The 18,636-nt window shown below is 45.2% G+C and overlaps 1 protein-coding gene across 1 annotated transcript; it reads right to left on the bottom strand.

Moving 5' to 3' along the window:
* Positions 1 to 352: 352 nt before the first annotated feature.
* Positions 353 to 18,150, bottom strand: LOC130378549 (juxtaposed with another zinc finger protein 1-like). Its single transcript, XM_056585283.1, has 6 exons — positions 17,745 to 18,150; positions 16,316 to 16,388; positions 15,123 to 15,195; positions 3,044 to 3,216; positions 1,609 to 1,721; positions 353 to 878 (listed from the first exon to the last, which is right to left on the bottom strand). The coding sequence occupies exons 4-6, from the start codon at positions 3,081 to 3,083 to the stop codon at positions 708 to 710; spliced, it is 324 nt and encodes a 107-aa protein (XP_056441258.1). The 5' UTR covers positions 3,084 to 3,216; positions 15,123 to 15,195; positions 16,316 to 16,388; positions 17,745 to 18,150; the 3' UTR covers positions 353 to 707.
* Positions 18,151 to 18,636: the final 486 nt, after the last annotated feature.

Genomic DNA, 18,636 nt, shown 5'->3' with positions numbered 1-18,636 from the left:
GAATGTGCAAAAATACAAAACTTACCTCCAAATGAGCTCCAGTATTAAACCCAGAGCCTTCATGTGCATAAATAGCTTTTTTTGAGGAAACATATAAAAGAAAATATTTTTGATACCCAGAATGGTTTTAGAACACGTAATCAACCACTGTGATAAAGAATGAATGTAAGGGAATAAAAAGCAGATAGAAAGAGAGTGAGATGAAGAGAGAAGCAGTGGTCACACTTGTCAATCACAGGTACGATGTTGTCCATGAAAATTATGTGAACCCTGTGATCATGTGGTCAGATCTCGTTTCAACATAAACATGACAAGTTACAAATATAAATCAATTATGTTGATTCAGCTTATTTCATGTAGGCTATACAAATGTTTATTAATTTTTGATTATGAAACAAACTTGCAACATGCTTTCCTGTTTTATGCATTCAGGGCAGGGGGCTTACAGAGTTATCTGTTGTTACCAAATATTTAAGTGTGAGCCAAACCATATGCAACCCTGCCTATTCGATCAAAATGCGACCTAGATCTGATCTGAGAGTGCCCGAAAGCTAGGCCTTACCCATCCTGGAGAGATCTAATCACAAAAGTCTCACTTAAAAGACAAGCATAACCGAGGCCAGAGAGAGAAAGAGAGAGTTGGTTGCCTGTGGTGGCTGGTGATTTTGTGTCAGGTGGTTGCTGGTTCCACCTTCTCCACCTCACTGCTACATCTTGCAGATGATGTCAGCTGAGAGCGGCGGGTGGAAGTGGATGGTGTGATGCCGGAGGCCCTGAGACGCCTTATTGTTCTTCCCACAGTGGCACTTGAAAGGCTTGCGTGCCCTGATCTGGTTCCTGTGGCCGTTCTTCGCATGGTACTTGATCCCATTCACATTCTGAAGAGGAAGGCAAAGATGATGAATGAGGCCCAGGGGGGATTGTATTTCTCACCTGTAACTGTGTGTTCATGATCAAAGTACAAGCACACAGTTCACCTTTGTTTACAGAAGGAACTTTACATGAGTGCAATTCTAATATACTCAAATGGCCAGCTAAGAAGAAGTGCCTGTCTGAGGTGTCTAATACAAAGATGACAAAGCCCTTGTAACTTTAACAGAACATTATAGTGTGCAGGGGGGTGTGGTGGTGGTGAGGGTGTTTGGCTCCAAGTTAAAGGTCCCGAGTCCTGCAGTCTGTAGGGTAAACAGTGAATGTGCTCCTTGTCGATCAGTAGTGCCAGTGCTGACCTGAGCTTGTGTCCTCGCCCAGAACCATGTCAGCCATACAATTTTCTCAAGCTGCACATCTTTTATTCCGACCACACACCCTCAGATTTGAATGAAAAATTCAGTAAAATCTATAAATCATTGGAGTGTACTCATTTTTGCCTTTGTGTTGACATGCTGTAATGCTCAACTAACACCAAGTTTTCCACTAGGAGCAGCTTGGTGTCTATTTGTGTCTCCACTTGGCAGTGAGGCGGTGATGGGGGCTTTGGAAGGGGGACAGCGCTCTAGATGAACTAAGGCTTTGTATCGAAGATAGTATCAAGAGGGAGAGACAGTGGTCTGCCTTGTATCTCTTGTTGTAGCCCGGCACGGGGCAGGCGAATGGCTTCTCATCTACCCCGTTCATGCCCATGGAGCCGAGGATGGTCTCAGAACTGATGGCGCTCTCCATGGTCCAGGACTCGTTGCTGTCTGAGTCCTTGTAGTCCATCTCCTCATCACACTCGCTACCTGTGGGGGGGATGTTGGCGTGTATTGACACCAGGTGTGCATGAGTGAGTGCAATGATGTGTTAGTGAGTACAATAGCAACAGACAGCAGATAAAACATGTGGCTCTTTGGTTTTGTTTAATGATTGTATTGGTTGTTAGCAGAGAGAAGGTAAAGCCTCCTGCTAATAATCCTTATCCATGTTGGGCATGGCTCGTCTCTGTGTTCCCAGGTTCCCTACTTCCTCTGGGGCCTGGGGCCAGAGAGAAACCTAAATCATTAAGCCCTACTTCCTGGAGTCCTGGGGAACAGTTGAATCGTGTAATCATTATTAAATAAGCTTGCATGACTATCAAAACGCTGAAGGGCAAATTAACATTCCATAAAAAGCTTGACAAACATAGACATGGGAAAATGTACTCCCTACGTTGCTCTCATGAGAATCTCCTTATCCCCTGTGGCATTCCCCACTACCAGACAACCTGCCTCTTCCATAGTTAAAGGATTTGGACTATTAAGAACCGATACATTTTTGAGATTGTCTATGTCCAGATGTAAGTCAGCTATGACTGTTGTTAAACTCTCCCCATCTCGCTGTGTAGACAAGTTCATACACAGCCATAAATGCAATTATTGCAGTAACAACATTGACTACGCAACAATATACAAGAGTATGCACAAGTGGAGTTTATCGGCCCCACAGATCAGTGGATACACACTGACAGACAGTTTGTGTGTTAGGGAAAGGCAGGCCGCCCAATCAATGTGGGCATCTAGAGGACTTATCAGTGACCCCAAACGACTGTGAGGTGACGTGATCAGGGTATTCTCCAGGCTAGCCATGGAAGTGGGAAGTGGGGGAAAAGTGAAACTTGTGTCAAGTTGACATTGCGTTCGTACAACAGGGAATCAAGCACTAATTTGGATTCAAAAGCATTTTCTGCATTCCAATCAGTAAAGAAACACCCCCTAGTAGATTTACCATTGCAATTTATTGAAATATGGCTCTGCTGGCCTCAGTTTCTAAGTCTGTGAGCATGCATACGCTTCAACACAGAATTGAAAACATGTAGCATGGGTAGTCCGTATACACGTGGAAAAGTCAAGATACTGCTATGGGAGCTGCTAAACACTGGAATATAATGGATGGCAATGGGGAGAGAGAGAGAATTAGAGAAAGATAAAGAAAAAGAGAGAGAGACAGAGACATAGAGGTAGAGAGAGACAGACAGACGGATTGACAGACAGAGAGAAAGAGAGAGACAGAGAGAGAGAGAGAGCGGCAGAAAGAGGGACAGACAGAGGGAGACAGAGAGAGAGAAACTATTCTCTGTCCTAGTTACCTGTCGGGGTACTGCTGTGGTAGGAGGAGGAGGAGTTCATGGGTGGGGTGACTGGTTGCCGCTGGCGTGCCGGGTGTGTGGAGGCTCCGAGTCAGGCCTTCCCCAGCGCTGCTCAAGGAGAGGGACAGCTTGGGCTGAGACTTCTTCCTCACAGTCTGGTTCTCTCGCACCGCCTTGATCATGAATATGCCAAGCCGGGGAGTTATTAAGGTGAGCCTGGGAGATTCTATCCAACTTTTAGGATCTCTTCTCCAGCTGTCTGCCCTTAAGAGACACGGTGCAGTCTCTAAGGATAAGTCTGATGGCAGCAGCCGGATAGGTCTAGAGGTGAGGTTGTTTGACGCCTTACCGAAAGCTTTTCGCTGTGGAGTCTGTGCAGTATATCTTTAGACATCGTCAAGCCTAACCTATACCGGCTCCTTAAAGGTAGGGGCTCCAGTTTGGAGAAACAGCAAGAGTAGGCTTCCTTCCAAAGCCACTCCCCCAAAACACGTGACTAGCTCGCTAGCTTTAAGTCTACCAGCCTTGTGGAAGACTCTGCTCATGGTATTTAGTTCCCGGGCAGACTTGCATGTAGTATCATTCGGCCCGAACAAAAAGACGAAAATTGAACCTAGGGTCTTTTTCGGCATGAAGACCCATAGAATAAGCCCTCCAGACACTATTTTTCGTTAATTATCGATTAAAGAGCTTGCCCACGAATGCCCGGATCAATGTAACAGCCCAAATGGCTTCCATGTTATTGGCTAGGGTCAGTGTGAACGCTTCCAAATCGAAATTTATTAACCATTAATATTGCTCAAAATAGTACCAAACCTCTGCAGTAGCATGACTAGGGTCCCAACACATAAATCAAAGCATTGAAATTTGAAAACATAGTTACCTGTGCCTTACCGGTAGGTACATGTTTCCAGGAAGTCCACAGAAGTCGATTACCGGCTACCGTAAATAATATAATCGAGGCGCCAAATAATTGTAAACAGCCAAGTATAAAGAGGGGAGATTGTTGAGTTTAATTTCTTAGCACCTCCATTATATTATTTACAGTATCCGGTAATGAACTTCTGTGGACTTCCTGGAAACATGGACCTACCACTTACTTAGTTGTTGATGCTTCGTTTTATGTGCAGGGACGCTAGTCATGCAGAGGTTTGGTGCCAGTGGCGGTTCTACATCCAGTTACGCCCCGGGCAAGATTTCCTCCAAGCGGGGGGGGTTTGTATCATGACCCTACGGACTTCAGTGGGGGTTTCATTCCGTCTGTGCACAGCACCTTCTCAACGAGCAGGTGTGCGCCTGCAGCCAGAGGGGGCGCCAATATACCAATTCCCCACACAATGTTATGTACTTCATTGAAAACCGCTTTGCGGCGCGTTTCTATTTTTTACTGCTCGTGGCACCCACCATCCGATTTGGCGCCCCACACAAATATGGTGGCCCGGGCGGCTGCCTGGTTCGCCCATGCCTAAAACAGCCACTGTTTGGTGCTAATTTGAGCAATATTAGCGGTTAAAATTGTTTTGATTTGGAAGCGTTCACACTGACCCTAGCTAATAACATGAAAGCCATTTCGGCTGTTACATTGCTCCGGGCATTCGAGGGCAAGCTCTATATTCGATTATCAACGAAGAAAAGTGTCTGGGGGTCTTATTTTATGGTTCTTCATGCCAAAAAAGATCCTGGGTTCAATTTTCGCCGGAATTACACTTTAATACAGGCCTGCGTCAGTCACATACCTTTATTTTTCCTTTTTTTGTTCATGGCCTTTAATTTATTAATTGCTGTGTCAGGATGTTGAGAACTTCAAGAAATATGTCAAAAAAATCTTCTAAAATGAATTGCCTACCCTAGATTTAATAACATGAGGCATCTAAAATAATCCCATTAACCCTCATAGGGTGTTTGTGTTTTTGTTACACAGGAGGTGCTGCTGGGTCTGGTGGACCCATTGCCTTTTAATTCAACATACTCAAGCTTTTTTTTTAAATACTCACCAGATGGTTACTTCATCCCAATTGCAAGTAATATAAATTCAATTCAATTTTCTTTATTTCGCCATGTACACAGGTACTAGGAATTTTGAATGGTATTCTCCATGCAGGCTGGAGCATAACAAATAGAACATAGAACAGAACAAAGGGACAAGACAGAACAACAATACAAGAAAGTACCAGTATGACCATGGAGGTAGTGCAATAATAATAATACAACAACACATATGTTAAATTTGTTCACTTTACCTTTGTTAAATCACATTTATGAATAGAGGTGCCACTCGTTTTTGTTTCTATTTGTATTAAAATGCAACAAAATAAGGAAATGCCTCATAAAACAGGCTTAACTGTGTAGAATGTTGGTGTATTTTAGTGTCTCTCTTATTGTTCACATTTCTAGTCTAGGAACAGGCCAGGGCCTCTCATACTGATACAAGGTGTTATCCCCAACATTCTGCCATTGTTATGTCTCAGGGTTGAACCTGGTCCTCCGGGACATGGCCAGGGCCAAATACCTTATCAAGGCTGAGAGTGCGTCTGTTCACGTGTTATTCATCTATCCCCTTTATGTATTATACTCGCCCCAACTCTTTGGTTCGACGAGAAGAGGGTTCGTCAGCCAAGGAACAAGTCATCGACCACCGGGTCCACTATAGATTATTCAACCTAAGTCTGTATCTCGCTGTATTACATCCTGGAATAAACCATCTATTCAACCCTCTAAACCAACCTGTCAAGCTGCTTTGATTTCGACTTCAAGAATTACTACTACGACTGAAAATACACAACGCAGAGTCTGTCCGAACAGTTTAGAAATAAGCTGAAATCTAACATTTGGTGCCGTGACACCGTCTTGAAGAGAGAGGAGTGAGAAGACGATTGCCTCTGAAGATTGCCCTGTGACCGAGAAGAGCGCGCGCCCTGCCTGGGAAGACGTCTGATCAACGCCTGACCTGCCGAGGGACCCGCATCCACAACGCGGCTGAACCAGCGCATCTCCATGCACCACGTGGGAATCAACGGTGACTGAATCTCATTCCACACTCTTGACCAAGGGAAAAGAACAAGAAAGTAATCTTAAAATAATCTACACACACATAACTGTGATTATTATTATTTGTTTTACTATTAGGCTGCACTACATTTGCTGAGTAATGAAGTTGTGTCATTAAGAGCTTGACGAAGTGAGAACCTGTATTAGTGTTTAAGAGCTCAATAATCACTGAATATACGCTGTATGACTGGGAAAGACACGTGTATCTGGGTTAGATTCCTAGAATCTGGGTTAGATTCCTAGAGTCTGGGTTAGATTCCTAGAATAGGTGTATCTGGGTTAAATTCCTAGAATCCGGGTTCGATTCCTAGAATAGGTGTATCTGGGTTAGATTCCTAGAATCTGGGTTAGATTCCTAGAATCTGGGTTAGATTCCTAGAATATAAATTCATCTTTGCTAGTTTGTCAATGTTGATACGTGTCCTGAATATAACTTAAGACGTTTGGTTTGCTCAGGGGTTTTGTCTTACAACTTCAGACAAGGAGTGAAACCGTATTTGTATTGAATTCACTGGTGAGGTTACATGAATCGCTAGAGTTTTTTTGTTTGTGCTATGTTGTTTTGATCCCCGCCGAGGAATCACATATTGTTTTTGATCCCCGCCGAGGAATCACATATATTGTTTTATATTGAAGAAGGAAAAAGTGTGCCATCATCTGTTGTTGGCATACCGAGCTCCGTGGGAGGCGTCTATTTGTTTCTTTCTAAGCAGCGATTGGTCGCTAGTTTTAGTTACTTTACAGATAGAAAAAGATAGAAAAATGCCGAAAGGTAAAGGCAGGAAGAAGGAAGAGCAGGAGGAAAAAGATGGCAATCAAAGTCAAAGTCCCAATGCATCCGAACGAAAAGAATTCTTCAAAATTCTTTTGAAGTGGAGGTTAGAGAGATTGATATTTATTCAATTAGTGAGACTCTGTCTAGATTCTTCAACGACAGACATGATTTGCAAGGAACCGAAAATAAACTTCGCCTAACATATGAGATAACGATGGACCCCCAAACTAAACGCTGGCCAAAGGAATCGATCTGGATGGTTTTCAAAGACTGGGTCAAGAAGACTAGACGAAGTGAACCAGTTGGGTTGTTACTATTGTCTCAGTGTAAGCGCTACTTTATCAAGCATGTCAGCAACAAAAAGAGAGATGAATTGGAAAAGACCACTGCTCACTATGAAGATGCTCTGGGAAAGACAAGAGAGCAAGTCAAACTGCTTGCCGATGAAATTCGTTTGTTAAAGGATGAATTGACTCGGGAGAGAGACCTACACCAGACGCTAGTCAGAGAAGGACTGATAGCGGCCCGCCCCCTCGACTCAGGGCCCCCAAGGGGGGGTGACCAAGGCAACGGAGGAGGAGTTTTGGGAGTCTATGGTCGCATGTACCCCACACTGCCATCGTGTGGCCCAGATGGGGAATACATCTTCCCGATGCAGCCATCATCGCCACCTGGTGGTTTACAGGAGTCAAGACACAGTGTTCTCTCAGCCGTCAACAGCTTTATAGGCGAGTACCCGGTCATCTGCAGTACCCCCCAAGTGCCACGGAAGGGAAATCCATCTGCCCCACCTGACTATGCTAATCATGATGCGATCCAGATCCCACAACAACAACAATTTTCCCCACAGCAATTTCCCCCTGTTCAACACACTCTGTGTGTTTCTAAACAATTTCCCCAATTCTCCCCTGTCACACCACATTCCTCCATCCCACAACAATTTCTACATCCGAACCCCCCAATACAACAATTCTCCCAGGTGAGGCCTGGAGCAGTGACTAAGAATGAATCACGCATTGGAGGATTTGATGACAACATACAACCGCACTGCAGCGTGATGGGAGGCGCAATCACATCACACATCAAGACCACATCCAAGGAAGAGGAGAGTGAAGAAGAAGACAAAGAGGGAGAGCGTCATCGCAAGTCTGCCCACAAGAGGGCAGTGAGCATTGCCTGTCTGAACAAGGTTGATGAGGAAGACGAAATAGTTAACCTCAGGCCCTTGAAGAAGATAGAAAGCGCTGAGGGACGCACAATCCTCTATGAACCCTCCAGCCCGAAGAACATCGAAAAATGGAGTGCGGATATCGAGCACCCAAAGAGAGCAGGCCTACAGCCATGGATGAAACTGAAACAACTGATGCTTCTGTACGAACTCCACCCCTACGATGGGCTTGCCATATTGTTCAAACACCTGAGCAGCACTGAGCGCACCCAGATTCGATACGATGTGGAAGATGCCATAGGAGAAGACGGCATGAGACCAGAGAAGGGATGGGAGGCCATAAAGGCGTGGATCCAAAAGCACTCCAAGGCACAGGTCAACTGGACAACAATCACACGTTGTTTGCAGAAGGAAGACGAGAGTCTGGACCAGTTCAACGAGCGCTTCTTCGAATGTTATTTGCTGCACTCAGGCCAAACTGAATATGATATGGACACCATCGACCAGTCACAGGACTTGCCTTTGAAGACCATGTACCTCCAGCAGGTACTGCCGGAGATCCGAAGGGGAGTAAAGTCAAGGTTTCCCGGCTGGGACAACCGAAGCAGCACAATGGCAGAGATCAAGGAATTCGGAGAAAAGGTGGATCGAGATGAAGAAGTCAGAATTCGATTCCTGGCGGACGAGAAGAAGGGAATGGCAAGGGAACGAGAAAGATTCCCCCAGCCCAACAGGGAACGAGAAAGATTCCCCCAGCCCAACAGAGACAGAGAAAGATTCCCCCAGTTCGACAGGCAGAGAGTACCTCGACCATGCCACAACTGTGGACAAACTGGACACTGGATAAGAGAATGTAAAGCCCCTCTAAAGATGTCCCGTGAGCGCCCCAACGAGAAACCAGGGAACGAAAACCGCTCAGACAAAATGAAGGAACTATTGAAGAAATTACAGTCGCAGAGTGGTGAAGAACTCAGCCGCATATACGATTCAATGACGGAAACCAACAATAAATGACTAGAAACCCCCTCTCTTCGTGCCATCGCCGCGGCCATCCGACAAGACAAAAACAGCTTCTACGTAACTGCTTTACTTGAACACCAATTTGAAATTGATTTCTTGATTGACACGGGTGCCGAATTCACTACTATCCCACTACGACTTTTGAAATCCCTCCACCTCCCCATGTCAAAAACAAAGAAGATGGCCCGCAGCGCCGGAGGACACTGCCTCCAGCTTTCACAAACAAATCCCATCAACTTTGCTGTTGGACCGACCGAGATAACAATTCAGCTGTGGACAGGAGAAGAGATCCAGGAAGCCCTTCTAGGGATGGATGTGCTACTATGCATGGATGCTAGCCTCGATTTCAAGGATGGAGAGGTGACAATGAATATAAGGAGCCTCAAGAGGGAGGACCTCCAGGACCACCCCGTCTGGGCAAAGGGAAAGACCGACTGTGGCTTGTTGGTCATGGAACCAGTGAAGTTAACAGGAAAAATTCCTCCATGTGTCAAGCAATATCCACTCAACAGAGCTGCCGTGGATGGACTGAGACCAATCATAAAAGACCTGAATGACCAGGGAATCATCTACAAGACTCAATCACCCTCTAACGCGCCGGTGTGGCCTGTGAAGAAACCAAATGGTTCATGGAGACTGACAGTGGATTATCGTCTGGCGAACCAATGCATCACACATCTGAGCCCTGTGGTTGCCTCCGGCGATCAATTCCTGCAAGACATCACACCAGCGCACAAGGTCTTCACAGTGCTTGATGCAGTAAACGCTTACTGGTCAGTACCGTTGGCCACTGAGTGTCAAGATTGGCTGGCTTTCACCTACGATGGATGTCAGTATACCTGGGCTAGACTGGCTCAGGGACTTGCCTCGGCCCCCACCATCTATCACCAGGCCTTGCGACGACACCTGACCCTGCCAGAAGCCCCCAAAATGACATCAGCAGTCATCACGTACTTGGACGACATCCTAATTGCCTCGGAGACCGAGGAAGAGCACGACAAAGACTTAAGGGCAATGATTGACTATCTCCATGTGAAAGGTCACAAATTGAGCTACGACAAGGCACAAATGTCTCAACCAGAGGTAATTTACCTTGGACAGAAAATCTCACAAGGCAAACGGGAAATCACCCACGACCGCACTGCAGCAATAAGGAAAACGCCAGAACCCCGAACAGTCAAAGAACTACGAGCATTCTTGGGAGTATGCAACTACAACAGGAATTGGGTGGAAAACTACACTGAGATTGCCCAACCCTTGAACGACTTGCTGAAAGGACGACCAGACTCCAGGGATAAGATCAAGATGGAAGACGAAGCACGAAAAGCTTTTGAGGAGTTGAAGCAACATCTGTGCGAAGCACCAGCGCTAGGACTTCCAAATGTCCACAGACCCTTCACACTCTTCGTCAACGAGTACAACGGGTTTGTGACGTCAGTGCTGGCACAGGAACACGGAGGACTATTGAGAGCGGTGGGTTACTATTCTACAAAATTGGATACGACAGCCTTGGGCTTTGGTCCATGTTTGAGAGCGGTACAAGCTGTGTACCTCTCCATCCAGCTGGTGAACAATCTTGTGCTGGATCAGCAACTCTCCATCCGCTGCCCACACTCTGTCAACGCCCTGCTGGCCGGTAGGAAAGTACCATGCGTCTCAGACAGCCGATGGGGGAACTGGCAAGCCGTGCTGGAATCTCCTAACATTTCACTCCAGAAAGCATCAGTCTCAAACATCTCCACAATGATCGCCCCCACGGATGCAACGAATGAAGTGGAGGACCATGTGTGCGAGGACTTGGTAACCCTGATGGAAGAGGGGCACTTCGTGAAGGAGGACCCTCTCCACAACCCGGATCTGGTCTTGTTCACCGATGGTTCCTCCCTGGTCGAAAATGGGATCCGTGGAGCGGGATACGCGGTTACAACAGAGCACGACGTATTGGAATCCGGATCAATGGACCCTGGAACGTCAGCACAGCAAGCAGAACTCAAAGCATTGACCCAAGCACTCAAAATTGCAGAAGGGAAGTCTGCCACAGTCTATTGTGACTCCCGATATGCATTGGGTGTTGTAATGGATTTTGGCATTCTGTGGAAACAACGTGGTTTCGTAACGGCCAAAGGCACACCAATCAAGAATGGCGAGCTGGTTGCAGAACTATTGGATGCTATGCTACTTCCCAGAGAATTGGCGGTAGTGAAGGTAAAAGCACACACAAAACTGGAGACGCACGAAGCAAGAGGCAACGCCCTGGCAGATGCGGTATCCAGAACAGCCGCAAGACAGAAAGACGAAACGGAAAACGACAATGGCAAATGTATGAGACTGAAGAAAACGGAGCAACCTACAACAAAGGAGGAACACAAGGAAAGCTTGAAAAGCATCATGGAGATGCAAGACGCCGCGAGTCGAGAAGAAAAATGGACATGGATTGAGAATGCAGCAAAACTCCACGACGACAACTTATGAAGACATGGGAACAGAACTGTTGCACCACAGAGCCTACTGCCATATCTGGCGACGCAGATTCATTCACTCGGGCATGTGGCCGTGGAAAAGATGCGTCACAGGTTTGGGCAAGTCTGGTGGTCACCCAAATTCAATGCTGCGGCAAAAGACATTGTGAGGAGATGTGCTACATGCCTCAAGAACAACCACGACAGGAAAGTGAAACTGCCAATGTTGAAAGTCCCCGCACCACCGGGTCCTTTCCGATGCTTACAGGTAGACTACATCACACTCCCTCCATGTAAAGGATATCGAGAAGTCCTTGTGGTCGTCGACAAATTCTCCCGCTGGATCGAAGCATACCCAGTCCGACGGGCAACAGCTGCAAACACAGCTAAAGTGCTAGTCAAAGATTTCATTCCACACTACGGGCTGCCCGATCAGATCTGCTCAGACAATGGAACCCATTTCACCGGAGCGGTCTGCGCCGAGGTGAGCCGTATGCTGAACATAACATGGTCCTTCCATTGTCCGTACCACCCCCAATCGTCAGGGCAGGTGGAACGAGCCAACAGGACACTGAAGGAGCGATTGGCGAAGATGCACCAAGAAGGGACTCCATGGGTAGACGCGATGCCCATCGCCTTGTGCAGCATGAGAGCTACATTCAACAAAGACGTGGGACTGTCCCCCTACGAGGTCGTGTTTGGCCGATGCTTCAGTTTCCCAGGCTCTGTTGACTTGCGGACTGCAGACGTCCACCTGACATCGGACACACTGATGAACTACTGCATCCAACTCTCCGAGGCTCTCCAGGTGACATCAAACCAGGTCAAGGAAGCTTGGGCAGAGCCCCCAGAAGGAGGACACTCGTTAGTGCCAGGACAATGGGTTATGATCCACAAACCACAACGATTAGCATTAGAGGCTAAATATGAGGGGCCATACCAAATTCTATTAGTTACTCGATCCGCTGTTCGTGTAGCTAAGAAGACGAAGTGGATACATGCAAGCCACTGCAAATTAGTTGATTCACCGACTTGGAATGACGCTCGTTAGATTTGGCACGCAATCTAACTGATACGGGGTGAAGAGTAGGGAGTGTTTGAGTGTTTGTTATTTTCATTCCTTTATTTTCACGAGAGGTTAGTTTCGGAAGATGCTAGGACTTTTGTCACCACCTCTCTAAGTTCATGTTGGTTCCTTCTTGACACAACTGCTCAGCTTTAGAACTTTTTGTTTGTTTTGTTTTATTTTTGAACAAAGGTTCAATCATTCATTCATTCACACAAGGTTTATTGAGAACTATGATGACTGATTACTGATTACTGATATAACCATTTTCGAATCAAGCGATTTATTTTTGTAAAATTTTTATCTGTTTTGGTTTAATCATGTGTAACCTAATGAGTTTGTTATTTTCTTTATTATCGCCCCAACTCTTTGGTTCGACGAGAAGAGGGTTCGACAGCCAAGGAACAAGTCATCGACCACCGGGTCCACTATAGATTATTCAACCTAAGTCTGTATCTCGCTGTATTACATCCTGGAATAAACCATCTATTCAACCCTCTAAACCAACCTGTCAAGCTGCTTTGATTTCGACTTCAAGAATTACTACTACGACTGAAAATACACAACGCAGAGTCTGTCCGAACAGTTTAGAAATAAGCTGAAATCTAACAACTGGGAAATAATCAACATCATTAGAAATTGAACTGGTTGCATGTATATTGTGTTTTTCTGTCCATCATGGGTCCACACACTTGGCTGGTCCTACATCTGGCTGCTTGCGGGTTGTTCCTGGGGCTGGCTGCTTGCGGGTTGTTCCTGGGGCTGGCTGCTTGCGGGTTGGTCCTGGGGCTGGCTGCTTGCGGGATGGTCCTGGGGCTGGCTGCTTGCGGGTTGGTCCTGGGGCTGGCTGCTTGCGGGTTGTTCCTGGGGCTGGCTGCTTGCGGGTTGGTCCTGGGGCTGGCTGCTCGCGGGTTGGTCCTGGGGCTGGCTGCTCGCGGGCTGGTCCTGGGGCTGGCTACTCGCGGGTTGGTCCTGGGGTTGGCTGCTCGCGGGCTGGTCCTGGTTGCTCACGGGATGGTCCTGGGGCTGGCTGCTTGCGGGCTGGTCCTGGCTGCTCACAGGATGGTCCTGGGGCTTGCTGCTCGCAGGCTTGTCCTGGCTGCTGAAGGGCTAGTCCTGAGGCTCTTTTACGTTTCGGAGCTGGCTGATGCTCATCCTCCTCTTCAAACTCGGTGTCAGACTCTGAAATGTTATCCTCAATTTCCGAAACTATTTCCTCTGCATCACCATCAAAACCCTCTGTCTCTTCAAATATCAACTGTAGGGCAGTCTGAACAGAGAATCGCTTTGCCATCTTGATCAGTTGTGGAATGGAACCACGCTGACAGAGCTTTTTTGTAGTGTCAGGTCCCCAAGCTTGATAGTGTTGGGTGCTCCAATTTTGCAACCTTGTGCGGGAACAGTGGGTGCACACTGTGGGTGCTAACACCAAGGGCCCATTCACCTGCTTTACTCTTTCCCCCTCTCTCTCACACACACACACACACACACACACACACACACACACACACACACACACACACACACACACACACACACACACACACACACACACACACACACACACACACACACACACACACACACAGAGAGAGAGAGAGGAAGAAGGGAAAATGAGGGTGCACAGAACCTATGATTTCCACACTTAAACAGCTCCGGGTCCACTGGACCCGAACACCCTGTGTGTAATATAAATGTGATGGGGGGGTATACAGGGGGGGGTCATTGAAAATGTTTTCTGATTCATGTTCCTCGCAGAAAATGAGCCAAAGCCAATGAATCTTAGTTCAAAAAAATAATTATTTGTATCACTTTTATAAAGCTAAAAACTGAAAACGGGTCCCACAGACCCGAACACCTTATAAGGGGACACTTTTGATAAAAGTATCTGCTAAATGACTACAGTAATGAAGCTCTCTGGTTGGAGTGAATGTATCATTAGATCAGATCCCATGAAAGGAATATATAAGATTCATTGTTGCTTTTTCGGTTTTTTATAACGGATAGTTAAATTGTTTATCGTATTAAATGTTTGCCGTAAATGTTTGCCATAAAAATGAAATGTTCACACAGACATAGTTTAAGCAAAAGTGGAATTAACAAATTAAGTTGAAAGCACTTCAAGATGTTTTTGAACGCAGGGAGACAGTGGTAGACCCTTGTACCATGGCTGCTTACATTCGGCCTATACGACCCTGAGTCAAACACCATATCAAAGACCACTGGGATGAACCCAGGGCCCTTAACCAGTCATCAAACTTATTTATTCTGAGGAGTGCAACAGAGGAATCTTTAACTTAAATTAAACTGATTAAATGAGTAGCAGCATTTGAAGTAGATTGAAACCGGGCCTATCCTACCTCAATGCAACAGTTAAAATATTATCTTTTCATCCCACTTATATCGTCGGAATTGTAATAAGGATTTGTATAATCAAAGAGTAAAGTAATGCCAGCGCCCATACTTTCATATAAACAAATACATATGATTGTGCTGTCTTTATTTGTTGTGAAAGTGTGTTACTTATGAACGTGCAAGTTTACCTGTTAACATAGCTCAGGGCGACATAGGTAGGCTGCTGCTGCTCCTGCCTCTCCAGGAGACGGGGGACTGTGTCTGAAGAAGAGACAGAGAGGGAGAAGAAGACAAAAACAAGAAATGAGAAGAACAAGAAGAAGACAAGAACAATAAGAAGACAAAGAACAGCAAGAAGATGAAGAACAAGAAGACAAGAACAAGAAATCAGACGAACAAGAACAAGATAAGAACAAGAAATGAGAAGAACAAGACGAGGACAAGAACAAGAAATTGGAAGAAGAAGAACAACAACAACAAGACGACGAAGAACAAGAGCAAGACAAAGAACAAGAACAAGTGTGTAATATAAATGTGATGGGGGGTATACAGGGGGGGCTCATTGAAAATGTTTTCTGATTCATGTTCCTCACAGAAAATGAGCCAAAGCCAATGAATCTTAGTTCAAAAAAATAATTATTTGTATCACTTTTATAAAGCTAAAAACTTAAAACGGGTCCCACAGACCCGAACACCTTATAAGGGGACACTTTTGATAAAAGTATCTGCTAAATGACTACAGTAATGAAGCTCTCTGGTTGGAGTGAATGTATCATTAGATCAGATCCCATGAAAGGAATATATAAGATTCATTGTTGCTTTTTCGTTTTTTTATAACGGATAGTTAAATTGTTTATCGTATTAAATGTTTGCCGTAATTGTTTGCCATAAAAATGAAATGTTCACACAGACATAGTTTAAGCAAAAGTGGAATTAACAAATTAAGTTGAAAGCACTTCAAGATGTTTTTGAACGCAGGGAGACAGTGGTAGACCCCTGTACCATGGCTGCTTACATTCGGCCTATACGACCCTGAGTCAAACACCATATCAAAGACCACTGGGATGAACCCAGGGCCCTTAAACCAGTCATCAAACTTATTTATTCTGAGGAGTGCAACAGAGGAATCTTTAACTTAAATTAAACTGATTAAATGAGTAGCAGCATTTGAAGTAGATTGAAACCGGGCCTATCCTACCTCAATGCAACAGTTAAAATATTATCTTTTCATCCCACTTATATCCTCGGAATTGTAATAAGGATTTGTATAATCAAAGAGTAAAGTAATGCCAGCGCCCATACTTTCATATAAACAAATACATATGATTGTGCTGTCTTTATTTGTTGTGAAAGTGTGTTACTTATGAACGTGCAAGTTTACCTGTTGACATAGCTCAGGGCGACATAGGTAGGCTGCTGCTGCTCCTGCCTCTCCAGGAGACGGGGGACTGTGTCTGAAGAAGAGACAGAGAGGGAGAAGAAGACAAAAACAAGAAATGAGAAGAACAAGAAGAAGACAAGAACAATAAGAAGACAAAGAACAGTGCAGATGAAGAACAAGAAGACAAGAACAAGAAATTAGACGAACAAGAACAAGATAAGAACAAGAAATGAGAAGAACAAGACGAGGACAAGAACAAGAAATTGGAAGAACAACAACAACAACAACAAGACGACGAAGAACAAGAGCAAGACAAAGAACAAGAACAAGATGAAGAACAAGAAGACGATGAAGAACAATAACAAGAAGAAGACGAATAACAAGAACAAGAACAAGAAAGGAGAAGAAGGAGAAGAACAAGAAATGAGAAGAACAAGAAATGAGAAGAAGAGGAAGAAAAAACAGAGAAAGAACAAGAACAAGAAGGAGGAAAACATTAGGCCTTGAGCATGGTACTTTTTTTTAATCTTTCCAATGTGTTAAACAACCTCTAGGTTGCCAGGTGGGTGGTTCCTGTATCAGTGGACATATAAGGGGCTAAGAAACATCCATTGTGACAACTCAGTCCAAGGCTCAGTCCGATTTCATTGCTCATAGGCAAATCTCAGCCCTTCCCCTCGCTGTTGCACGTTCACGCACCATTGAACCATGTCCGAAACCATTGGCGTCAGTTTGGTTTGAAATGTGCTGGGGACAGAGACGCATTGGAAGCGCATTTTTAGAAGTGCTGGGTACAATGAGGATGCACTCTTTTTTCTCTCTTTAGTGCCGGTAATGAAAGGTTCTGAAAGACGGCATAACAATGTAGCTAATTACTAAGGAATAAAATGTATACAAAATCTGTCAGGCACGTGTATGAAGAAAACGTTTTCAAAAAGCATCGGACATATGACCCACTATGTTCTGCTCCATGTATCCAATGTTGACAACGTGACATGATATGGCTAAGCTAACAACATAAACAAGAGGAGCTAGGAAAGGAATTTAACTGCGTGTTTAAGTTCAGAAGGGCCAAAGGTGTGGCTACACAAAGCACTAGAAAAGTCGTCAAGATTGAAAAAGAAAAAAATATTTGTTGCACAGCTGAACGCTGTATCACATCAGGAGCTGGCTGTTCTCAATTCACAACACGCATTCCATCAAAACTAGCTTAAATCAGGCATTCTGACCAAAACTCATGAACTCCCCCCCACAATTATTCCAGAATTCAAGCAAAGCAAGAATGACCAAAAGTCGCTTTGTGTCAACAAGAGACTGACTCCACCGATTATCAATTGCAAGTTAAAACAGCCGACCACTTGAGTGCAAAAAACACAAAAGACCTCGCCACAGCACCAGCAAATCTTAAGCAATAAATATCGCGTCTTACCTTTATTTATGTGGCAGTGGTCTGCAGATGCATCCCGTGGTGTAGCCTACCACATCCATTTAGTTCAACAGGTTATCGTTCTGATACTGTCCATGGTACTAGCAACCTGCTCTGGTGCTTCTTACCTATGCATTCAGGCTAAAATGACTTGATTGTCTGATGTCTCATCATCCCAGGCAAAGAGTATTGGTATTATTAGTAATGGCTACTAGCCAAATCGAAAAAATAACTTCACACAGTGTGTCTTTTTCCGATGTATTTGTTATCATTCGTAGCGTTGATCAGCAGAGAAATAATTCACCAAAGTCGTTGACGTCGCTTAGCAACCGAATACGAATGTAGTCTACAGCATTGAGAAGAACCAAGTAATAATTAAGGGATAATTTATAGAATGCCGGTCATTATCGGGAAAATAAGCCCCGACAGGGCAAACATAGGGTGACCAGATTTGAGTTTGTGAAAAAGAGGACACTTCGTCGCGGGGGGGGGGGGGGGGGGGGGGCAAAAACATGGGTATTTTTTCTTTAGTTCGTCCGTGAACTTACATTTACGTTTAGGCATGGCTGCAGACAGTGGCGATCCTAGGTCCAATTGCGCCCCGGGCAAGATTGTTGACGGGGGGGGGGGGGTTGTGTCGTGAGCCTACGTACTTCAGTGGGGGTTTCATTCCGTCTATCCACGGCACCTTCTCAACGAGCACATGAGATCGGTCGCCCAATGACAGACTCTCTCTACAGTCAGCTCGCGCAAGAAGGTGGAACGTAAGGGAGATACCATTTCCAGAACTTGAAAGGCCGTAATAACCATAGACATATACAATGGTAATAACTAGTAGGTTATGTGAAAGACCCAGAAACACAAATATGCGACGAGGCAAAAAAAAATAAAAAGA

This window comes from Gadus chalcogrammus, unplaced genomic scaffold (genome assembly GCF_026213295.1).
Source record: "Gadus chalcogrammus isolate NIFS_2021 unplaced genomic scaffold, NIFS_Gcha_1.0 GACHA087, whole genome shotgun sequence".
Taxonomy (NCBI): domain Eukaryota; kingdom Metazoa; phylum Chordata; class Actinopteri; order Gadiformes; family Gadidae; genus Gadus; species Gadus chalcogrammus.
Note: the sequence above shows the minus strand (reverse complement) of the source record. Positions and strands in the feature narration are given on the sequence as shown.

Coding starts and splice junctions, on each gene's coding strand:
- LOC130378549 (XM_056585283.1), bottom strand. CDS start 3,083: ATGAACTCCTCCTCCTCCTACCACAGCAGTACCCCGACAG. Junction 1,722..3,043: donor CCACAGCAGTACCCCGACAG/GTAACTAGGACA, acceptor TCCCCCCCACAG/GTAGCGAGTGTGATGAGGAG. Junction 879..1,608: donor GCTCCATGGGCATGAACGGG/GTAGATGAGAAG, acceptor CTTCCTCTTCAG/AATGTGAATGGGATCAAGTA.